Source organism: Helianthus annuus, unplaced genomic scaffold (genome assembly GCF_002127325.2).
Source record: "Helianthus annuus cultivar XRQ/B unplaced genomic scaffold, HanXRQr2.0-SUNRISE HanXRQChr00c030, whole genome shotgun sequence".
Lineage (NCBI taxonomy): Eukaryota > Viridiplantae > Streptophyta > Magnoliopsida > Asterales > Asteraceae > Helianthus > Helianthus annuus.
In genome coordinates, this window is record NW_023395546.1 from 6800 (window position 1) to 32299 (window position 25500).

Below are 25500 nucleotides of genomic sequence, written 5' to 3' on the forward strand. Positions count from 1 at the left end.
TTGCGCTATTTAGCATAACTCCTATTCTAGACCTCGGATTGGCGTGAAACTTTAGGGACATGCTTAGAATTTAGTAAGCAAGGTTATGGTCCCTTCACGTGTCCGAAATACTCGTTTTATTTTGAAAAGGGCGTTACGGTCAACTTTTAAGCAATTAACGGAAAGGCGTAAAAGACTCGGACAAACAACGAACCGGTCACAGAGGGTGGTACCATCATGTGACCTGGTCCCAAGAGAGTCCTAAGGCATATCTACATTGCACTAAAACGGGTCAGAACTGAAGTGAAAGCAAAAGTCAAACTTTTGCGACATTCGGCTCCGAACCGGGTCAATATAGCAAATGGCCGGATCAAACAAGCTTAGACAAGTTTATATACTTAATATCATGTTTTATGAACATCAAAACAGGTTACATATCTCCTACATTACAGATTATGTATAAAATCACAAAATAGCTTTCTGTTGACTTTTTCCAAGCATGTTTGACTCGATATTTGAATTAGTTAGAGTGGTGATCAGGGGGAACCCTTTTAGGGGTTTATTACCCACATAAATACCAACACATAACTACTTTTGATTCGACAATTCACTGGACCATTCGTGATTTATCGCAAAGTCAATCGTTAGTTACGACGGATTGACTTTTAATGCTAAACTAAGCAAAAACAAAGCCATAGAAGGTTTGGCATACTTACAGAGGCTTAGTGCACGACTTAGGATTATAGAAGAACACTTGGGAGCTTCAGGAATGATCAGAGGATGTGTTTTGAGGTGTGTTTCAATTGTGAACTATGTATGGCCTTTTATAGTGCAAGAATGGCCTCTAGATCATTACAACTCAACCTACAAGTGAGCATGGATGTCCAGCAGGTGTCCTAAGGTGCTAGGGGTCAGGTAGAGGGCGCCCATACTTCATTGATTGCTCACAAGATCGTTTTGAAGCCAAATCATTGAAGCTGCCCATGTTTTCTGTTACTGTGTGGTTCACGCGGCCCGCATGAAAGTTCATGCATCTTGTACGCGGGCCGCCTGAGTTTTCATATCAGAATGCGTAACTGCAGGAGGCTCGCGGCCCGCATCAACTTACCCAAGACCTTTACGCGGCCCGCGTTAGGTCTAATTTTCTGGATTTTTGAATCTTTTGTAATCATTGACTAAATCTTTGTAATTAATCACGAAATCTTTGGTAATTAATAACCTGACCTTTCGGGTTTGAAGGGGTAACTTTGCGATATGGCCCTCGGTTAATTACAATTAAGGGCCTCGTGTTATTTACCCGCATTGTTAAGTCCCCGGTTAGTTTGTTAGTTATCCGGAAAGTCTGAACTTTCATTGTTGACGCTTTTAACCCTTCTCATACGAATTTGATCATAACTTTCTCGTTTTAAAACGGAACTTCGCGAAATTTATATATAGTACATTCTAGTGAGCGTATTTTACTGTTACAAAGCCTCGGGTACGTCAAAGGGTCACTTAGAGGTATAATTAAACATGTTGACACAGTTAACCCCTGCAGCTTGTAATCTCTCACTTTCTTCCGCGTTTCGCTTCCGTACGATCCATGATTTATTCGTTTGAAGGTACGAGCATCGTTGAGGGTTACTATACAGTATACTTACCCTTGTTTGACATTTATAACCCTCGAATTTACATACTTTCAAGGTTTGTCAACTTTAGTCCTTTATTTATTATTAAATGCCACGTGTAGACTCAAGACACGTGTCAATACATTATTGGACACAAAATTTCGAGGTGTTACAGTTTAGAATGCTATTGCAGCAAATGGAATTAAGAGATAGTACTGACCAGTGCCGGTACCAGCTTCAGTAATGCTGTTGGTGGTGATGTAAACCTTTTTTTATCGACCACACATCCTCCTCGTCATCATCATGCCATCCCGTCATTATGAATATTAACAAAATCCAACTTGGGGTTACTATAGCGTCCGTAACATCAGATCTACAGTAACTATTTTTTTCTTTTCTTTTTATTTTTTTTTATTTTTGTCTTTTGTTTACATTAGCTCCTTAACTTTCAGTTTTTACACTTACAACCCTTCTACTTTTTAAAAGCTTTACGAAGTGTCATTTTAAATCCCTCGAGTTTCAAGTGCATATTACGTGTCGGTATAAATTCTAGTTGTTTACGCTTCGACGTAAATTTTGTCGAGTCAAATGTAAAATATTTTCGTGATATACAATGTTTCAAGCAATTATTTTTATATACGTTTTCAGTTGGTGTACATTTTGACGTAAATTTTGTTCGAAATGAGTCGGGTGAAATATAATACATTTTCATTAAACAATATAAATTCGCGTTACGTTACTTTACGTTTCAACGTTTCGATGCTGCCGTAATGCGCGAGCGCGAGAGAAATTCACTGGCTCACTAGTCAATTTACACGTGTAGTGTGTATAGTGGGTGGTAGCTTTAGCACTAGTCAATTTACACTTGTAGTGTGTGTAGTGGGTGGTAGCTTTAGTTTATTCTGTTTTAACAGTTGTTGTTAGGTGTGTGTTTGGAAAGTAGTTAAAAGTTAAAACCAATCAACAAGTTTCTTGTTTTAATCAAACAAAGAACACCACGATATCAACAACAATTATAAATTATTCATCCAACGTTGTCACATCAATTGTAGTGATCCAACGCTAATCAATAATAATTTATAATTTATTATCCATAACCAAAAAAATTCTCAAAACAATTTTTCACAAAAGAAAAATTACCAAAATAACCGTTGACCACCATAACTATCAGAAAAGGCTATCTTATACGTTCTTAGAGCGACATCTCAAACACTTGAAATGTCCATATGCAGACATCTTAAGCACCCAATAAAAAATGAACACGTGATGTTTCAAATGGTGCAGATGGGCTCAAACACGTCCAATGGATTTCCAAAGATGCATCCGTGAATGATGTGTCGCTCCAAGAAGGCACGAGGTGACCAAATCTGAAAGTGAGTTTTTAATCAATGACCATTTTTGTAATTTTCCGATTTCTTATCCTTATTCTAACATTGACCAATCAATCTCCACCGTTGATCAAACCCAATCGTTGACTTTCCCGATCAATCCAACGGCCGCCAAGCGGAAGCCGTCAACAAACTCAAATCTTTCCACCCCAATTTCAAACACCCGTTTTCCTCGACCAACGTATACCCTCGCCACGGAAACATCCCCAACAACAAACTCGCTTGCGAAGCCGGGTTACCCGCCAAAGAAACCGGCCCAAACCCGACCCGGCCCAATTCCTCCCCCCATTTCTCCACTTTCACTTCACCAGTCCTCTTCGGCCCACCAACCGCCACAATATTCTTTATCTCACATCCAAACAGTTGCTGCTCCACTGTATACCGTTCCACATTCTCCGGCTCAATTCCGTCGCCGACGGCGTCGAACAAGGCGGAGTAGTAATGCAACGCCTCCACAAACCGCCCGAGAAAACTCCCGCCGTGGCTCAGATCTTGCTCGATGATTGTTATCAGTTTAGGTTTTAGTACGTTTAGTAACCTTAGGGTTTCGTAATCGCTTCCAGTGACGTCATACAAGCAGTGATGCATCCAGTGCACCACCACAGGTTCACCGGATCTCACTCCGAGCTTATTCATCAAATTATTGTTCATGTTATTCAGATCTGTACTCATGTTATTCAAATTATTCATATTATTATGCAGATTATTCAGATCTGAACTGATATTATTCAGATCTGAACAGATGTTGCCGATTTTACCTTCGAGAGGGACGAATTCGAACGGAAGACCGAGAGAATTAGCGAAATCGTGAAGACGACGGCCGGTGGCGTTAAGGAGTTCAATCGAAGAGCCAACGCCGGTGATTCTAAGCGATTTGATTTTGCGAGGTCTGGAAGCGAGGATGTGGAACAATCCTGGCCACTGGAGACCTTGCATGATGTCTAGATCTATAATATGAACGGTTTCTTCACCTTCTAACGCTTGGAAAATCGCTTGATTCGCTGTGAAATGTGAGAATTTGATTGACGGAGAGATTGAATTGTAGGATTGAAGTGCGTTGCATATCTTCTGGTTTTGAGCTAGGGCTAGGGTTTTGGTTTTGAACGTGAGCGGCGTGTAAGTTCCGATGTATGAACTGATGATTCGTGCTTGTAACGCTTCGGCGAAGTACGCCGCTACACGCTCCGGCGAAGAACCGAACGGAGATGACAGTTCTGAAATCTCCGGTAACAGATTGTTCGCGTGGTCTAGGTTATCAACCGCTACGCACTCGGCGCATTGTAGCAGTAAACCTAACAGTCTTAAACCTGATGATTCCGCTTCAACTGTTGTTAATTGATCATCATCATCATTACTCTCTTCAATGTTCCGTCGTTTGCAGCTGCGAGAAGGAGAACCATCACCATCACCGGCAACATCACCGGAACCTGCACCGGAACCTGCACCGGCACCGGAGAAGTCAATGTTTTCTCCGGCGAAGTTGTTATTGTTATTGTTGATGGTGCGTTTTGAGGTGTTGGTGTTCATGATTGGTGAGGAGGAGTTTGTGGGGGGTGGGGGTTGAAGGTGAAGAGATTGAAGCATGATTGTTGTGGTAGTGATGATGGTGATGACTGATGGTGATGGTGATGGTGGTAGAGGAATATTAATGGGGTTGAAGGGGAAATTGACAAGAGAATGATGTGGAAAAGGACAAGAATATAGGTCTGAATAAAAGTTGAAGAAGGATGAGGATGAGGATGAGGATGAAGTTGATGTCTGTGTCAGTCAGAAGATGAAGAAGGTGTTGAAGAAGATCTTCAATGGTGGATATTGTGAAAAAGGTGATAATAATTGAGGAAGATGATCAAGTGTAGTGGGGAAAAGGTAGTTGGCTTTTTGATGATATGGTTGTTTGCATCCTTTTATGTTTTTGTGGAGTTCAAGTAAGTCCTTGGTCTTTTCTACTTTGCTTAATTTCATATATAAAAACATAAAACATCCAATCCATTACTTCTTTAGTTCTTCCTAAACCTTTTTAAAACTTGCTTTCGTGTCGGAGTCGGTCGTGGGTTTAAAATCTTGCGGCAAGACCATAGTTGTCAAAGGCGCACTCAAGGCAAAAAAGGGTGAGCCTTGGACCTCAATGCAAGGCGCTTAAAAAGCGAGGGCTTTTTTAGACGAGTTGTTAGTATAAAAATACAATTTTTAGGGATTTTAGACATGTTTTTGGCTTCGTTATGGCTAGTTTAAGTTGTTTTTGGTCGTTTTTAGGCTTGTTTATGATTCTTATAATTGTTTCAAACATGCTTAAACCGGTTCAAATGATTTTTGACCGGAATTTTGTTGGAATTTGACATGAAAATGCGCCTGAGGGCCTGAAAGTGGGGCTTTTGAAGCGAAGCAAGAAGGCTGGGATGGGCCTGAAAAGTGGGCCTAGGCGCGCGCCTAGGTGAGCCTTGACAACAGAGGGCAAGACTAAGGAGACATTGTACGCAATAGCAGTTTGAATCTTCTTTAACAACATTGTATAATGTTGTTATCGTGATTAAACCGGTTATGTAATGGTATAGATCAAATGTCTTAATTATAATAACTGTGTTTTATTTGATGGGTGGGTTCGTGTGGAGTGGATATTTTGAATGGAATCATTAATTAGGTGGAATACGGGATGAGTTGTAGAATTTGACAATTCGTAAAACTCAATCCAAGATCGTGTGTATGATACATTAGACAAATTTCATATTGGTTATTTACATTAGAGATGCTAGGTTATAAGAATGTGAGATTCTAATGACGAAATAAACAATATGGATCAGTGTGACGGTTATTACATATAGTATAGGTTTTCATTACTAAGAAATAAGAATTAACTTATAATGTACAAGCCTAACCAACTTTGTATTAAAAAAAATCTAGTTTCTTGAAAAAAATTAGCTTATGTGAGGGAGAAAATAAGAAAGAACGTAAAAAGTGAGTTAAGTATTATACTTTGAAAAGTCTAATAAATGATCAAAATAAGTGTATTGCCATACTTTATTTATGAGATTAATAAGAAATAATTATGTTTTTTAATCATCATCAGTGTGTAACCTTTTTTAACGACGAACATGCAAACGTCCCTCCTAAAATTTAACTATGTCCAGTTTGTAGGACTTAAACTTGCACCATTTTGATAGGGATAAACACTTGTTGCCACTAGGTCAAGAAGCCTTCAGCACGAACATATAACTTAATTCAAAGACGATGATTCGAACACTAATCTTAAACAAATCTCTTAGGGGCTGTTTGGTAGCCTCTGAATGGTCATTAAGAGGCTACCTCTTAATGGAACCATTAAGAATTTTACCAATGAGAAGGTAGAAGAATGTGACATGTGATGATTTACTATTCAGAGGTTACCTCTTAACCATTCAGACTTGATGTTACCTCTTATTCATTCAGAGGTTTTAAACCATTAAGAGGTAACATCTGAATGGTCATTAAGAGGCTACCAAACAGCCCCTTACTCTTGTCAAATCTTGCTACACAAGGAGTCATAAAAGTAATGGACTGATATGATGTTTAGGGAAAATAAGAGGGTGTAAGTGAAAATTCTACATGTAATTTTGGTGGTAACGACGTTACTTTGTGATGTTGGTTTGTTCGTAGCGTTGAATGGCTTCCAAAATTGAAAGGTAGTTGTTTTGTCTAGTCACGCCGTTTAGTTGACGACAAATAAACCTATAATTAATCATTTAATCACTATTAACTTTCATTTTTTAATCGTGTCTTTTTGTCCTGCATCGATTACGTCGATTCTTTTTTCTTATTTTACACATTAAATCCATTAAATTCAATTTTTGTCTTATCCACCGGCTTCTTCTTTGTATATTTAAACTAACAACTTTTGTTGACAACTATTAAAAAATTAATTATAAATTGATAAATATTGAAATCGTCACTGTCGTGCCTACGAGCGGGTGGGTTACCGGGTTTTCCCCGGAATTGGTGGTGGACTCGGGTTACTCTCGGAGTACTCCGTTTGTCCAGTGGGTGCCCCGAGAGTGCTCGGAATTGAGTTTGTTGGCCGTTCAAAAAAAAAAAACAATTATCGTTTTGTTATATCTATTGGATTTCCATTCATACTTGTCAAGTTAAATCAAAACAGAAAGTAGACGGGCAACAAGTTGCGCCGCCACTTCTTTCTGAATTGCAAACCCTAATCTACCAAAGACAAAACCCTGCTCTCCTGGGACTGAACAATTGTTGTGGATGACCCGTTGGACCCTGGTCAGGAATTGGATAGCTTCTCGCGTTAGGGAGCCAAATGCATCAATAGCAAAAGGGACAAAAACATGTTGGTTCTCTGCACAAGCTTTAGCGTACTTATCAACTTTCTTCGATTCTGCCTTTCTTGGTGCTTGTCCAGCTACAAACCCGTTTTCCCTTAAACCAACCAGAGGGGAAACCTCCGTGATAAAAAAAAAATTGTTTATCTGTTACCATAACTCGTATTTTGACCCGCCGCCGCAACAACTTAAGATAACTCGAATTTGTAGCGTCAAATATTTGACCCGACTCGTTTTCGAACAAAGCTTATGTCAAAATGTAGACTAACTGTAAACATACATAGAATAAACACGAAAAAGTAATAATATTTGACCGGACTCATTACCGAGAAAAAATTACGTCAAAACGTAAACTAACTTGAATTTATACCGTAACATACTTATATAAAGCACGTAAGAAAATTGTATTTTTTCAGTTAAAGAGTGGAACCGTTCGTTGTGGCGGCATTGAAACGTAAAGTAACTCAAACTTATATACCGCCTAGTAAAAACGTATTATATACGACAAAACGTAGACCAATTGAAAATGTATATAAAAGTAAGCACGGAATCGTATTGACAAAACATAGACCAACCAAAAGAGATACATAAAAATAAGTACGGAAACGTATTATATTTGACCCACGTACATAAAAATAAGCACGCAAAACTCAAGAAGGTTAAAATAATATTTTACAAAGTTTTTATAAAATATGTGATGCAAGTGCCAATGCTGGATATTTAGGGTAGAAAAAAAAAAAAAAACCCAAAAAGGACCAAAAAAACAAACAAACAAACAAAGCTTGACAAAACATACGCTACAGTGAATACCCATTTAAGAAATGTTATATTTATAGTTCCATAACAAAAGCTTGTTTTGTATTAAACGTGATATTTTTAGAAGTTAATTTTCAATAAAATTCAACAATTATAACTATATTAAAGGGTAATTAGTCATACTCTCCAATCATTATGACATAACAAAGTACAAACATAGGTAAACCATCAAAACGTTGTAATCAAAGTTCGACAAGTAGTTGTCAAGTACTTAAACTTGTTTATTCTTTGTTAAATCAGAAAACATCTTTTTTCTTTATAAAGTTATGTAATTTTTGTCATAAAAAAATGTTGGATTTGTGTTAGAGTCTAAGACTCTTTCGATTTGAAGTCGTCTAGGTGGTGATATTGTGATGTATCTTTTCTTCCCAGGCCATGAGCAAGGTTGAGAACATCACAAACCCGCTAGAAGGTCCATGGGGTCAAAACATCTTAGATATCCAACAGTTAAACCAGTACAAGTATACGACAACTATCAAGAATAAATACGTATGTTAGTATTGAAAGTATAAAGTATTTACAGAGACTCGAAAGAGTATATGTAAGGAGTTGAAATTGTAGCAAAGAAAGACTACCATAAACCAGTCAATCACACCCCGTTAGAATTAAGGTTTAGCTCCCTTTATGAGTCAAAACCTAACGGGCCGATTAGCAACAGGTTTGAGGCAACTATACTGAGCCCATGATTTATATTTTTTCACATTTACTTAGAGCATTCACATCCAAGGAATCATATTATGTGTGTGGTGTTTTTAAAATATGAAGAGTATAAAAAATGGTTGTGAGTGGAGGAGAGAGAAAATGTTACTGTTCATCTGTATATTTGAGGGGACACTGTTCCGCCCCTATAATTTTTAATATATTTTGAAAGTGGTTGTGAGTGGAGGAGAGAGAAAATGTAATGATAAAGGTATAAAAAATATTATTTAATTGAAAAGGAGAGAGAAAATGTAGTGTTTTTTAGTGTAATTTAGGGTGAGAATATAGTGGGATGGATGTGAATGCTCTTAGAATTTATATAAGAATATCTAACCAAGTTTATTTTAATGTATTTCAAAATTTGAGAATTTTCTTTTCTAAACGGCGATCCTAATTGCAAAAGTATTATTCATAAGTCATAACTCATAACCCTCTTTTAGAAGGTAATATAAGACAAAACATTAAAAAAGGTAAACAATGAAATTTATTTATGTTTTTCATGACTATATATGTGCCTTTCATGGTTATAAAAATGAATAGATTTATGACCTTCTCCAATTAAATAAAAATGTTTTTAGAAATGATTAGATCTATGACATTCTCTACTTATAAAAGTTAGTTTCTCTTATCACTAGGTCAAAGACTCATAAGTCAATAAAAACATAAGTTATAATACAAACGAATCATAAAAACAGAGACGATTACAGACTAATGACAGGTAGACGAGCAACAAGCTGCGCCGCTACCCCCTTCTGAATAGCAAACCCTACCCTGCTAAACACAAAATTCTGCCCCTTAACATGCGCGGTGTTACTGCTTACCACCTGTTGAACCCGCTTGAGGAACCGCACCGCGTCAGGGGCGAGAGCGCCAAAAGTATCGAAAGCGAATAGGACGAACACGTGCTGATTCTCGATGCAAGCTTTCTCATGCTTAGCTACTTTGGCCGCCTCTGCCTTAGTTAGTGCTTGACCCGCCATAAACCCGTGGTCCCTTAACCCAACGAGGGGGGATACACCTGTCAAATCAACACACGCGTGTTTTCCTCCTTCCCATCCAAAAACAAGAATGTCAGCGGGCCGTAGGGTAGATCTCCCTTCTAATGGATCGGTCAAGAAGTTCACCGGAGCTTCCTTTTTCGCCGAGATCCCTGCCCGCTTAAGGACATCATAAAGCACATCACGAACTAAATCGTGTCGATATTTAAATCCTGGTAATTCTTTACAATGGATTGCATGCTCCCCAAAAGAATCCAAGCAAGACTTCCGACATACAGGACACGGGTCATCAACTGGGAAAAGCCAAGGTTGGAGAACTCGCTAGTCGCTAGCGGTTCGGTGAGGTAGGGACTAGCGACTACTCGGGATTACTCGGGATTAATCGGGATTAATCGGATCGGACTTTTTATGTATAATTTTAAGTTTTTATACAAATATACATATATTTTTATACGTAATTTTTTTAAGTGGACAAGTTTTGACCGGAATCTGGGACGTTTTGGCCGGAATATGTGTTTTTTTTCGATTTTTTCTGATTTTTTCTAATTTTTTCCGATTTTTTTTGTTTTTTCCCGATTTTTTCCGATTTTTCCCGACCGACTAGTCGTGATTAGGGCCGACTAGGCCGACTAGCGTTTTTTTACTGATTAGCTGAAAATTACTCAGTTGATGGGCGACTAGCGACTAGTCGGCGATTAATCGCCGGCTAGTCGCGATTTTTGCAACCATGGGAAAAGCGGTACCATCAGCCGGTACTTGAGCATAGCCCGGTATTCCACAGCCGACATACATTGCCCTAAACCTTCGATGGGAACAACAGACAGGAAATCCTGAGCATGGGGGGCTCGCAAACACTCAAACACGGCTCGCTGCCGCGGAGACAAAGCAAACTTCTCTTCAACTGTCTTGACGATTTCGCCATATAAGGCATTCGCCAGAATTTTATGGGCTTTAATGGGGGCGGTGTCTTTAATGTAGAAACCGCCGAGATCAAGATCGGGAAGAGAACTATGCAGGTTGTCCAACGCACCCGTGTAATCAGAGTCCAACAACCCACCACCACATTCACGAAGGATGTGGTCTTGAAGAACCCAAGATTGGGCTCTTGAAGCCACAAAAGCGTAGGAAGAGGCATCCTCAGCTGAGCAAATCCCAAGCCCCCCAAAACGGGTCGGGAGGGAAGCTAACCTCCATTGTAGGTCCCCGAAAAAGGCACCCCCACAAACAACAATGTTCTCGATCGCATTCCGAAGCCCCTTGTCAAAAACAGAGACGGCTTCCCCAACAAAAGAAGGCTGACACGTCCTTAGCCCAAACAGCAGTTTAGCAACCCCCATACACGAACGAAGCAGGAGGAGTTCGCTCTGAGGGTCCCGAAGACGTTTGAGGCATCCCATCAACTCAACCGCACATTTAGCTCTTTTAAGGGCCAAACCACTAATAAACTCCCCATCTCTGCTGACAGCACCACCCAAGAGTTTCACACCATGCACCGGCCTACCAATCTCACGCGGAAATAAACCCTCTTGAGTCTTCACCCCGTCGCATGTAAGCCAAAAAACTTCAGTTTTTTTAATGTTGAGAAGGAGGCCCAAGGAGGGGCCCTCCACTCTAATGATGTCTAAAACCTTGGCCACCTGAGTAGCATCTCCAATAAGGGTCCCATCATCCAGGTACCAGGCGTGAAAAAGGAGCTTGCAACGATCTCTGATTCGGAGAACAAGAGGGTGTAAAACAAGGGCAAAAAGGAGAGGCCCTAAAGGATCCCCCTGCTGAACCCCCGTGGAAGACCAAATATTATCATTCCCCACATAAAGTCTAGCTGGTTGCCCGTACAAAAAATCAACCCAAGCAGATATGGATGGACACATTTTCCTTACCTCATTTAAAAGAGCAGTTCTATCCACAAGATTAAAGGCATTCGAGAAATCGACGGTAAGCATAGCCAACGACCCGTCTTGGTGGTGCGTATTTAAGAGCCTGTTGGCACTATGAAGAACCGCCTCAGCCCCGTTTGGAACCCCGACCCCAAACTGAAAGTCGCCAAGATATTTGGCCATATCCTTCCCCACTCCCTTCATCGCTACCTTGGAGACCACTCTCCTCCAGATCGAACCCACTACAATAGGCCTAATCCCATTACCGGGCTTGAGAAGGGGCGTAAGGGGAGCAGATGCAACAAACTCCGCCAAACTCCTCGGGCATCCCCCCCGCAAAAATAAGTTAACCACAGCTGAAATCGCCCTGAGGAGACTAACCGCAATCACGGACCCTTCCCCACAAAGGGCGTCCAAAAGGTGTTGAGCCCTCAAACCATCTCTTCCACATGACGTCCCTTTAGGGAAGGATTTGATACACCCAAGCACACTGTCGGTCTCCCCTACAAGGTGAGGCTCTGACGGAAGGAAAGCGGGCATGGTCGGAGGGGGCATGCACGGGTGTTTATCCACGAGAGCCTTCATAGTTTTCTTATCAAGTGGTGCAACTCCAGAAGAACAAAGGACCTTAACCGCAGCGGTAAAATAACCATCAGCAACCTTACGTAAACACTGCTTGACATTAGAACTCCCATCCTCGCTTTTTTTAATAGACATTTTCTTAAATCCCTCCGGACCCTTGTTCACAGGTTGAGCAAACAAAGACTTAATGAGAATGCCAAACCCCTCACGGTCACCCCATTGGGACAACGCCCGCTGTATACTAAGACATTGACCATTTTTCCTGTTGCCCGACCTCTTATCCTGGCGGCTAACCGGCGTAAATACACGCAAGGTACAACGAGGTAATAGTAGAAGTCGAATCCATGCATCAACCGAATCAGGCATAGCCACCACATTACCCAAAGCTGTGGTTAAGGCTTGGGCAAACGCCATGCGACAGCTAAAGGGGATGCTCTTAACAGTTTTAATAGGAAGAGAGAAAACTCGGTCAAGTAAAGCAACATCAACACATACCTCTCCAGACGGGGAAACCTCCGATGCGACACACGGTCTAGGGGCCCCCACAATAAACCCCAACTCACCCACTTCCGATGGCACAAACCGAACAACCCGATCTTCATGGTGACACCCCCGCCGGAAAGAGTGAAGGCACATGCACTCCCAACACAACCATTGTTCAGACAACCTAAGGGCTTCACAAACAGAGGTAAAAAGATTAGGGTCTTCAGCAATGGCACGTCTCAAAGTATCTTTTCTATCATCCGAACCAAAATGGTGACGTTTAATATGAGTCATAAGCCTTGGGATCCCCTTAGACCCAACAACCCCATCGGGGCAACAATGGAACCCCTTGAAGGGGCAAGGCCAAAAACCATTCGACATGGCCTAAAAAAACCGAAATGAGGACAACCTCAGCCAAGACACTTAGGCAATGTCTCCACCCAAAACAAGAAAAAGAGAACGAAACTAGAGCTAATACCCGACGGTTCAAAGGCTTTTTGAACCGTAGCTCATTGAAAATTTACTCCGAGCATTTCATCGAACACCTTGTGGGCGCAAACCCCACAAGGAAGGAACACCCCACCTCCCTGTCATCCAATGATAGCTATCAAGAAACTTGAGATTTGAAGGTCAAGTGAGAGAATTACAAAAACAGTTAGGTGTGTGAAGAAGTAGAATCTTTGGGAAAAAAAAAGAATCAACGGAGAAGAAAACAAAAAAAAGGTATTACTAATGATTTTTAGCTTTATGGGACCTTTTCCCGATTAAAAAAAGGTATTAGAAAAAACAAGGTTTTTTAAACTCGAACCTGACCCTACCCGTAGGGTAGGGACCGGGTATGCATATTTTATTCAATACCCGAACCCGGGTTTTTTCGTACCCAGGTTTTTAGCGTACCCGAGTTTTCGTAATACCCAGACCCGTTGTGTACAACAACATTTTTTGAACGTTTAGAGCTTGTGTGAGGCTCTTTTGAGCAGATTTCAAGGCATACAATATGTATAAATAAATGTTTCCATCATATATCAATGTTTTATGCCAAAAAAAGTAATCAAAAAACCCGATCTACATCTGAACCTGAATCATACCCGACCAATACCCGAACCATACCTGACCAATACCCGAACCCTACCCGACCAATACCGGAACCCTACATGCACCCGAAAATAGGGTATTCTAATACCTGGGTATTGAAAACCGAAACCCAAACCCGGGTACACAGGGTATAGATTTTCTTGCCAATACCCGGACCCAAACCAGAACCCAATCCAGGTATGGCCAATACCCGGACCCAAACCAGAACCCAACCCAGGTATGGCCAATACCCGAAAAATCAAAACCCTGTCATACCCGTACTCGGGTATATACCCGAACCTGGGTATTTAAAAAACCAGGTTTGTGCACCTCTACCCAAAACTAGCGAGAAATTAGTGATAGGCCCAATTTATTGAAAGCCCAATAATCTTACAGTCGTAAACCGCACCAAGTGTCTGCTTTTGGGCCATATGTAATTCAATAAACTTTTGCACAAACTTTCATTTCACCCCTTAATCTTCAAACAAATTACATTTCACCCCATACAACTTTTATTACCTTATCGTTTCTGAACTCCAGAAGCTCATTCTCGCCGCAACAATGGCGATTCGTCTTAAATCAAGAACCACAACTCTTCTATCGCATAAGCCACGTGTCCTCTCATCATTCTTTACCGTAAGTTCATTTCAATTCGTACAAAAATATGCTGATTACATTGTGTATAGATTTCTAGGGTTTTGTTATCCGTAAAAGATTCGATTTTTAGTTACCCTTTTCAGTATTTAGGGTTTTGGTTCATAAGTTTTCTAGAAATTTAGGGTTTTAAATTTTGTCATGTTATTGGATTAAAATAAGATATATAATTATGGCGGATTGGAAGTAAATAATCTCACCTAACTCAATTTGGCCGATAATAATCCCAAGTCAATTATCGATAATAATCCGAACTGGTCAACCTTTTTTGTAAAATAGTCCGCCGTTAAACGTTAAAATAGTTTAACGGACTTAAGTTTTTTTCCGAAATACAAACCAATGTTTTAGGGTTTTTGATCAGAACAAGGATACGAGTCGATTGATTGATGTAAAACTTACCTCGAAATTGTGCTCAAAATGGCTTGATTTTTGTTAATTGGAAGTTTAAACACCCGAATTGAAGCACCGTTTTTATGGGATGGGGCAGTATTTCGAGGTAAGTTTTACATCAATCGACTCGTTTCCTCGTTCTGATCAAAAGCCCTAAAACATCGGTTTGTAATTCGGAAAAAACTTAACTCCGTTAAGCTATTTTAACGACGGACTATTTTACAAAAAAAAAAAAAAAAATTGACCAGTTCGGATTATTATCGGCCAATAACTGAGTTGGGATTATTATCCGCCAAGTTGAGTTAGGTGGGATCATTTGTTTCCAATTTGCCTATAATTATTTATGTTTTATTAATGGTGTGTGTATATGTTTGTTTAGGATATTTTGTGGCACATTTGCTACTAGGGCTGCAAACGAACCGAACGAACACGAACAATTAAGAAATATACGTGTTCGCGAACCGTTCACGAACACTTATCGAACAAGATTTTATGTTCGTGTTCGTTTGTTAAGGAAATGAACTTGTTCGTGTTCGTTTGTGTTTATTTGTTAATTTTAGGCAACGAACGTCAGGGGCGGATGTATAGTGTAGCAAGGGGTAGCCTCCGCTACCGCTTGGTCGGAAAATTTTTAACATTTTTAGTGTGAATTTTGGAAAAATTTGACGTTTTTTCGATTTCGTTACCGCTTATTTATAAAACGTTCCCGCTTGGTCGGAATTCTAGATCCGCCACTGACGAACGTTGACGAACACAAATGAGCACAAACTAATGTTCATGAACACAAATGGAATCAAACGAACACAAACAATCGTTCATGAACATAATATATAATACACCGACACTTATCAGATATTTATTTTTTTGGAATTTTAAAGTATTTAAATAAATATAAAAACTAAAAACACGAATGAAGTATCAAACACAAACGAACACGTTACCGAACGTTCACGAACATAAACGAACGAACACAACCTCTGTTCATGTTTGTTCATTTAACTAAACGAACGAAATTTCTTGTTCGTGTTCGTTTGTTTAATAAACGAACGAACACAAAAAGAACTTCCCGCCGAACGGTTCACGAACGGTTCGCCGAACGTTTGGTTCGTTTACAGCCCTATTTGCTACTGTTTTTTCATGAAAGGTTGAAAATTTATGTCGATTGATTTGTGTTGTTAACTTGTTTTTGTAAATTATGTGATATTGCAGGAGAGATGGTTTGGTGTGTTGGTTAACCAAGATTATTTGGTACATAAGGCTAGTTGTTTCATTGGTGGTGATGTTGCGTTAACTACGACGGATTGGTTACGAGCTCCGTTTTCGACGTGTTTGGGGTTGAGCGATAAACGAGTCGTTGAAATGAAGGTATGTGTTTCGGACTTTCTGTCATTGTAAATGTTGTTCTATGACGGTTCGTTAGTACGAGTAGGCTTTTAGGATTTATGTAACAATTAGAAGACTTGAAAACTTATCTCTGTGTTGTAGAAAGCGTTAGGCATGCTCTGAGGCGATAAGAGTTGTCTGAGGCCAGAGCGGAGGTGAGAGGTGATCAGATGCATAGTTGTTAGTGGTGAATAGCGATATACTAGAAATTTAAAAAAAAAAGAGAAAAAAAACTTTATATGTATATTATATCAAAATACCCTGGTATATACGCTATTTTACGTGTATATCTAACAAAAACCTAAAATCCAGCTATATTATCGCTAGAGGAAGGTTAACGTACATTACGGCTTAACGTACATCACGTACGACAGGTAATTACGCACGTTCATTTTAAAATCACGCATGTTATAACTAAAAAATCCAAAATCACGCATGTTGAAACACAATAATCACGCATGTTATAGAACAAATCACGCACGTTGTTGTACGTGAAGTACGTTAAGCCATAATGTACGATATACTTTTTCATTATCGCTATTTATATTAAAAAAAAAAAAGCTGAAATCCCGCTGTTTGTGGCTACATACCCTGTAGCGACCTTTGACCTATACGCGCTATTCGCTATAGTGACCATAGCGACCGCTATTGACAACTTTGAATTCAGATGAAGGTGCACGTGTCGTCAAGGTTGGAGAACTCGCTAGTCGCTAGTCGGCCGGTGACTAGCGACTACTCGGGATTAATCGGATCGGGTTTTTATATGTAATGTTCTGTTTTATGTATACACGTACACATTTTTATAGGTCAATATTTTAAGTAGCTAGGTTTTAACTTTTACTCAACTCATATTTTTAAGCATACAAGGTTAATTGTTGGAATTCACATATATTGGTTGGAAACTGGCCGGAATTTAGAGGATTTGGCCGGAATATACAGTTTTTTTGCCAGAATTTGGCCAGAATCACCGATTTTTGGCTGGCCGACTAGGTCCGACTAGCGATTAATGGACTGATTAACGAAAAATTACCCAGTTACTTGCAAATTATGTACTCTTTGACAAGCCGATTAGAATTCGAATTGACGTTTATATGGTTTGCATTACAAGATTTTTCTATTCGTAGTGCATTGTATATAGATTGATGTTATCACCTGAAAACTTAAAAAATCATATTGTAAAGATTTATGTGGTTCGTAAAGAATAGAGAGTTATAATGAGAAAAATTCCATTTTTGTCTTTGAGGTTTAGTCAATTTTTCGACTTTCGTCCAAAGGTTTGTTTTTCTGCATCTGGATCCAAAAGGTTTGAAATTTTGCCATTTTCATCCGACTCGTTAACTCCATCCATTTTTCTCCGTTAAGTTAGACGTATTTCCATCTTTTTTGTTAACTTAAAGGGCAATTCGGTCTTTTCACTTTATGTACAAAGACCAAATACCCTTAAAAAAAACCAAATGGCCCTTTAAGTTAAATAAAAAAGACGGAAGTACTAAGTCAGAGAAAATTGGACGGAGTTAACGAGTCGGATGAAAATGGCAATATATTAAACCTTTCGGATCCAGATGCGAAAAAACAAACATTTGGACGAAAGTTGCAAAAGTGGCCAAACCTCAGGGACGAAAATGGCATTTTACTCGTTAAAAAGTATCTTCAAAATTTATAATTGAGTAAATTGCCATTTTGGTCCCTGTGGTTTGGTCAATTTTGCCACTTTAGTCCAAAACTCAAAACTTTTTGCATCTGGGTCCCTGTGGTTTCAGTTTTATTGCCATTTTGGTCCAAAAATGAAATCAGGTCATATTTGTTTTATAAAATCCTGTTATTTTGTCATTTTATGCAGGGGCAAAATGATCATTTCTTTTTTATAAATAAATACCATATTTTATAAGACAAATATGACCTGATTTGCCCCTGAGGAAAATGACAAAATTGCAGGATTTTGTAAGACAAGTATGATCTGATTTCATTTTTGGACCAAAATGGCAATAAAACTGAAACCACAGGGACCCAGATGCAAAAGGTTTGAGTTTTGGACTAAAGTGGCAAAAGTAACCAAACCTCAGGGACCAAAATGGCAGTTTACTCTTTATAATTTTATCGGTTTTGAAGCTGAAAATAACTCTGTTGAATGTCTTCTCCAGGTGACGACGGATGCACATTCCAACATTCCCGACGAGAACCATAAACCGCAACAAGATCAGGTCTCAATTCCAACTTCTTTTTTTTAATAAAATCAACCAATAATTATATTTAATAAATTCTTAATCTATTTTCTCTTTTCCTTTTTACTCCAAGAGTATCAGTTACCGCCAAAGAACTGTCGAGATTTATTGAAAGCATGGGGATGTAACGATCAAGAAACCGCACAGATCCTCGAACGTATGCCGTCTCTCCACAAAGCCAAACTCGATAAACTCCAATCGAAACTCCAAATTCTTCACGATCTTGGATTCACATCTTCCGGTTTGATCAAAATGATTAGCTGTAGGCCCCGTTTTTTAAAATGCCGCCTCAGCAATTGCCTCGATGAACGCGTTCGGTACCTCGAACACTTATTCGGGTCGAAAGAAATTCTTCAAAAAGCCATTCTTAGAAACCCGTCGGTTCTTACTTACGATTTGAATAACATGATCATACCCACCGTTGAATTGTACAAATCGATGGGTATAGCGGGTCAAGATTTAACGTTAATGCTTCTTTCTCGACCGACTATTATACCTCGAACGTCATTAAACGCTGAAAAGTTGGAGTACATTAGAAAAACCGGGATTACAAAAGATTCGAAAATGTATAAATACGTTGTCACGCTTATGGCGATTTCGCGCCTCGAAACGATCCGCGAGAAAATCGCGAATTTGGAAAAGTTCGGGTTTTTCGAAGACGAGATTTTTCGGCTTTTGGGGGTGTCGCCACTCCTGTTGACTTTATCCATCGACAAAGTTCAACGAAACATGACGTTTGTGGTGGCGAGTATGAAGCAACCGGCTAGGGTTGTACTTGAATACCCGTTTTTGATTTATAAAAACTTGGAAACCGGGTTAAAACCACGTATGACTCTGGCGACGAAGATCGATGACATGGGCCTGGGCCCGAGTATAAACGGGCCCAAGGTGTTCACCGCATTGAGGATGACGGAAAAGAGGTTTTTGAAGGTTTATGTTGATTGTCACCCTCCTGAGATCGCGAATATGTTGATGAAATGTTATGCGGATGCAAAACATGTAAAACGGTTAGCCGAAAAGGCGAAAAAGATTCAGCATAAAGGGTTTCCTTTTTGATGGTTTTTTTTTTTTTTTTTTTCATTTTTTGTAGCTTGATGTGTATCCTGAGATTTTATCAGCAAACAGATTAGTTTTATATGATTAAATCTAAAGTTACATTGTTACTCTAGTTAATTCCTTGAAGCTGCAGTCTTTTAAGTTTTTTGTTGTAATCATCACCCCTTTGGGAATTTTTTTTCGCTAGATACGTTCGTTCGGGTTACTCAAGTTATACAATCGGCCCAAACGTGTCGTAATAGCAGTGGGATAGCGGTTACCGGGCTCTTCCAAAATACTGGTGTCAAATAGCGGTCCACAATGGCTGAACCGCTATTATCAGTGCTATCGACTGCTATTTGACCGTTATTTGAGATGCCTTGGTTGATGCGGACTCGGAGGAAGATTTCATGGCTTACAATTTGATCATGTTCCATATATTTGAGTTTTGACTTTTGATATTAACAAATATGGCTAGTGAACCCCTTTTAGACCTGGTCCTCTGCACTAGTACCCAAGTTGACCTGAACTCGTACCTCGCCTGTTTTGACTCGTATTCAAGTTGACCTGAACTCGCCTGTTTTGACTCATACCCAAGTTGACCTGAACTCGTACCTCGCCTGTTTTGACTCGTATTCAAGTTGACCTGAACTCGCCTGTTTTGACTCATACCCAAGTTGACCTGAACTCGTACTGACCCGTTACACATATCTGATATGTTTAACATCTTATAACTATGAAGTAAAAGGTTATTAACTTATTAATAGCTTTTATGATAATTTTAGGTGGTTCTTTTCTCTTGTATTATAATTACTTGAAATTGTTTAGGCTAAGAACTAGACTTGAATCCAGGGCTGGCAATTGGGTACCTGTTAAGACACGATTAGACCTGTTTGACTGAAAAATACACCCTTTGACTTTTTTAATTTTTAAAATAATTATAATTACAATGTTAGGATCTATTATTTATTCATCTTTGTACATAAAACATAAAACTGTTTTATAAACATGAGGCAGAAAGTAGTTAAACGAGTCGTAATCATGTTTGAAACTTATGTTGTACGCGCCGTCAGAAACCTGTTAAGACACGATTTGCCAGCCTTACTTGAATCACTATCACACAGTGTGTGGACCCATTTATGGTCTCGTTCGAGACCGAACAAGCTTTAAATGACTGAACCAGTATCGAGTGATTCTGTCCTTGGCTCAAAACTGCACCATTTAGGTCCAGGGTCTAGTCCCAGTATCCTAAACATGACCAAAGTCATGGTTCATGGATTAAGCCTGAGAGTGGTTCGGTTCAGGTTATGGGTGTAGTCCCAAGAATCATTGGCATTATTATAAAAGACGAACAGCGTAAGCCATGGCTGTAAGAATCGAGATTAATTGGAATTAACTAGATTGGGATTTTTATATGTAATTTTCAGTTTTATGTATATATACACACGTTTTTATATGTATTTTTTATGTAGACAAGTTTTAACCATTCTACGACCGTTTTTTAAGTATGCATGAGTAATCGTCGGAATTTACAGGTTTCGGTCACAATCTCGCTAGAATTTGGCTGGAATCGCCAATTTCCGGATTTCCAGCTGATTAGGGCCGCTGATTACTTAAAAAGTAATCAGCGGCCGGCCGATTAGATTAATCTCGATTTTTCCAACACTGGCGTAAGCAACCAACGTCCAAAACCGAATGTGTATAGATAACCGAATTAATCGAGCTGATTCTAAACCAACCTTTGTAACTTTTTAATATTATTTATATAAAATACATTACATGTAAGAAAATTATGTTGTACCTAATATTTTGATTAAAAGGAGTGCTAATATTTTGAAAATCTAAAAACCGAAACATCAGTTATAGGTTCGGCTTAAGCCCATAACCCAACCCAACCGAACCATGCTCACCCGCAGGCATATGTAAACACAATCCACAAGACGAACACAAGCATAAACAAACCGAACAAACTAGAAACAAACACAAAACACTTGAGAGAGAGTTATTAACAACTTATTTCCCCTTTGAGCAATGTCAAGAAATTAAATATAATAAAAAGATCAAACTGTTTGGATCATTTGTAATGAAAATCTACCTACAAAAGATAAGTTATTAGATCCTCTAACCCTTAGAGAGATTGATCACAACTTCAAGAAATATAATCAAGATTATCTTTCTTGAAATCTTTAATCTTAAAAGTAAAAATCTGTTTTTTTTTTCTTCTTTTTTTTTCTTTTCTCCTGAACAATTAAAAATAAAATAAAAAGATTAAAACTTTTTGTTGAAATAGTTGAGTTACCCATGATCAAGAATCATATGCCCATGAAGAACACCAACTTCAGCAGCCCATAACCGCGCAATTGTACACAAAATGACTCGACTGTTTACGCCCAAGCATCGTCCATTGAGGCGGCCCGTTTTTCGGGACCCACGAATTCACTTCTATAAACCCGGCCCCACTAGTTCTCGGCCCACCGATAACGATAACCCGATCACCACATCCCCTAAACGCGATACCCCAACCGTTCATCGAATCAGCCCGTTCAGGCAATCTTCCGACCGTTTCCCATTCTTTTCGTACTTTGTCGTACTTTCTAACTTCCATATCCGCGCAATCCGCAGCGTATAATTCGTTATCTACAACCGCCACTAACGGTGGCGCCTCGGTTGCTAACGGCGCGTTCGCGGCACCCCCGGTTTTCACCGGTGACATATTCGGGATTTCCTTCCATACCCGCGTACCCAAATCGTATTCTTCACCACACGTCAACGGTTTCATATCAGTCCCGCCGATTCCTCCGATTACGTAGAACTTATTGTCCATAAACACCCCGGAACACATTTTCCTCGGCTTAAGCATGTTCGGAAGCGTTTCCCACGCACCAGATTCGCTGTTGTAAAGTTCGGCGGAGTTCACGATATTTCCGTTCGGGTCGGACCCACCGGCTACGATTGCGATCTCACCGAGACTCGCGGACCCGAATAAGCATCTAGGCTCGTTCATTAACTGCCCGAATGACCATGAGTTAGTTAATAAACTATACTTATATATCACATGATCAAGTACTTCTTTCCCTAATACGAGTAACTCAGTCCCGACGGCTAAAGACTCTTTATCGGAAAATTGGAAACACGTGTTTGACGACATTGTGGGCAGATTCATCCAACGTTGTTTAATCGGATCAAACGCTTCCCATTGAACCAAATGGCAAGAAAAATAAACCCAATGCTCGATAATACCGTTCTGTCTTCTTAATCTATAAAGTTCACCGCTCCTAATTAGGTCACGAAACGTTCGGTTTAGTGAAGCTATTGAACCGTAATCGAATCTTGAGCATTTGAGTAGACAACTAATCGAATTGTCTCGACCAATGGCGTGGATTAAGGAGCTTGAATCCGAGTAATCGCCAGCGTGGCGTCGGTTGTCGGATTGATCAACGCAGACTAACGAAAGATCAAGAAACCCAAATCCATGATCGAGATTATCGTAGCCGTGAGATTGCTTGTGGGTTTTTGTTGGGTGAATGGTTTCTTCATCGTCGATATCTAACGGACGTTTCTCTTGATGAGATTCGATGTTCTTGATCCTACGATTACTCATAAAACCCCAACCGTCGTCCCTTTTGCCGTCGAAGTTTCTCGAAACCAAAAAAGATCTTTCCTCCAACATGCCTTCTTGAATCAAACCCAAAAGATACAAACTTTTCGGTTTTTCCAAAGAACCCTAATCAAGATTTCTTGCAATCTTCTTGAATCAAACCCAAAAGACACGAACTTTTCGGTTTTTCTGAAGAACCCTAATCAAGATTTCTTTCAATCTTCTTGAATCAAACCAAAAAGACACAAACTTTTCGGTTTTTCCAAAGAACCCTAATCAAGATTTCTTGCGATCTTCTTGAATCAAACCCAAAAGACACAAACTTTTCGGTTTTTCCAAAGAAACCCTAATCAAGATTCTTGAAAACTTCTTGAACCAGACCCAAAAAGATTGAACCTTTTGAAGATTTCCAAAGAACCCTAATCAAGATTCTTGCAAACTTGTTGAACCAGACCCAAAAAGACTGAACCTTTTGAAGATTTCTGAAGAACCCTAATCAAGATTTCTTGAAATCTCCCCTTTTGATCAGCAAGCAAGAAACTTTATCACCTGAAATCACAAATAAGAACACAATTATCAAATCAACCAAAAGACCCATATCAGAAAACCATACTAATTAAAGAAATTGATGAGTCAGACACATCATAATATCAAGATCTATACAAATAAATTAATTAGCTAAAGAAAGTAAAAAACACAGTGAATCAATCAAATTGGTGTAAATCCACAAATGGCAATAACTTGTAATGCAACACAAATAAAGAAAATCGAATCTATTCTACAAAAATATAAAAAAAAATCTGATAACAATAATTCCAGATCTCTCAATCCACCTAAATCAAATCCAAAATATTGAATCAAACAAAACCCTAATTTAATTTTCTTGAAAATCAAGAAACTTGAATTAGATCTGATTGATTCATTAGAAATCTTGAAATTACACTAATTAAGCAAAAGGGTATTAAACTTACCGATTGGATATACATATACATATAGATGTATACATATATGTATATATATATATCTTCTTTCACCTCATGAAATTGTTAAAAATCAATGCTTTCCTTTCTCTATCTCTGAACATATGTATTTGTGAGAGCTTCAGTTATCAAAGTTTGACAAAACCCAAAAAAAAAAAAAAAAATTAAAAAAAAAATTAAACTTGGCTTTTGGAGTTTTGGGTATAAATCTTTCTTCTCTCTCTCCTCTCTCTCTCTCTCTCTAGAAATATGTAAAGGAAGAGGCTTTTAGGGTTAAGATTTGTTGGGGTAAGAGAAATTAGGGAATAACAAGAGGGTTTTTTATATTGTGGTTTTTATTGCATTATTTCACTAAAAGATTCAAACTTTTTTTTTGTTTATGGAATATGAACAGATGTATACATACATGAAGATATATATATACACATGGGTATTGAGAGAGAGAGGTTGAGAGATCGGAGAATGAAGGAAGACGGCGGTTGACGGTGGCTGATGGGACCCACAACCAGCTGGTTTTTTTTTTCTTACTTTGTGTTCGAGTCACCTCCGTGTGTTCAACTGTTGTTTAAGAGGTTCATGAGATGACCGGAAACCGGTAGTAGCCGGTCTTCACACCAATTTTTTATTTGTTTTTTAGATAAATAATAATTCGGCCAGGCATTCAGGTTATTTTTTCGGGTTTCGGGTTTTTCAGGTCGAAGTGTTTGGGTTTTTTGCTTGGAAAAAACTGACCCGACAACTGACCCATTTAAAGTTTGGATTGTTTGGGTATGGGTTATTCGGGTTCGGGTTGTTAGGTTTTCGGGTTTAGATGTAAAATAAAATTAAGAATGTTTTTTTTTTCACAAAATATCATCAATTATATTATGTTGTTAAGCAAAGATCATCACAATTCAAGCATCATCTAATCTAACAATATGATATGATAATATTTAAAAGTCTCAAACGTTAATGTTTCAAATAAAAAAAAGGGTAATGCACGGTACCCATGACCGCGGAGGAGATAACCCCTCCCAGGCCGCCACCCGACAAGCCTGAGCCTGGCAGTAAATACCCTTGCCGAGCCGACCCTTTGAGGGTACTTTGTTCGCCCCAAGGTTCGAACCCGGTACCTCTTGGTAAGAGATGGGTGTCGGTGGCCAACTGCGCTACCAAAACATTCCAAATCAAATCGTATCTATAAAAAAAGACAATTTCGGGTTTTTATTAGGATTTCGAGTTTCGGATCAGTTGTTAGGGTTTTTTGTTGGGAAAAAAGTGACCAGATAACTGACCCATTTAAGGTTCGGGTTGGTTAGGTTTGGGTTAGGCTTATTCGGGTTCAGGTTTTACTTGTATTCTCTAATTCAGGTTCGGGCGGCTTCAAATTCGGATCGGGTTTCAGGTTTCAGATAAAAAAGGACAGCCCCGCGGGTGCTTGTCAGA

General features: G+C 39.2%; 3 protein-coding genes across 3 annotated transcripts; 1 reads left to right on the forward strand and 2 right to left on the reverse strand.

Moving 5' to 3' along the window:
* Nucleotides 1–2585: 2585 nt before the first annotated feature.
* Nucleotides 2586–5561, reverse strand: LOC110941493 (scarecrow-like protein 23). Its single transcript, XM_022183132.2, has one exon. It carries the CDS (start codon nt 4556–4558, stop codon nt 3071–3073), a length of 1488 nt encoding a protein of 495 aa, XP_022038824.1. The 5' UTR covers nt 4559–5561; the 3' UTR covers nt 2586–3070.
* Nucleotides 5562–14294: 8733 nt separating this feature from the next.
* On the forward strand, nt 14295–19630 carry LOC110941496. The gene is made up of 4 exons (XM_022183134.2): nt 14295–14449; nt 16067–16222; nt 18382–18441; nt 18544–19630. Exons 1-4 carry the CDS (start codon nt 14375–14377, stop codon nt 19516–19518), a joined length of 1266 nt encoding a protein of 421 aa, XP_022038826.1. The 5' UTR covers nt 14295–14374; the 3' UTR covers nt 19519–19630.
* Nucleotides 19631–21488: 1858 nt separating this feature from the next.
* Nucleotides 21489–24626, reverse strand: LOC110941495 (F-box/kelch-repeat protein SKIP11). The gene is made up of 2 exons (XM_022183133.2): nt 24067–24626; nt 21489–23644 (listed from the first exon to the last, which is right to left on the reverse strand). Exon 2 carries the CDS (start codon nt 23165–23167, stop codon nt 21836–21838), a length of 1332 nt encoding a protein of 443 aa, XP_022038825.1. The 5' UTR covers nt 23168–23644; nt 24067–24626; the 3' UTR covers nt 21489–21835.
* Nucleotides 24627–25500: the final 874 nt, after the last annotated feature.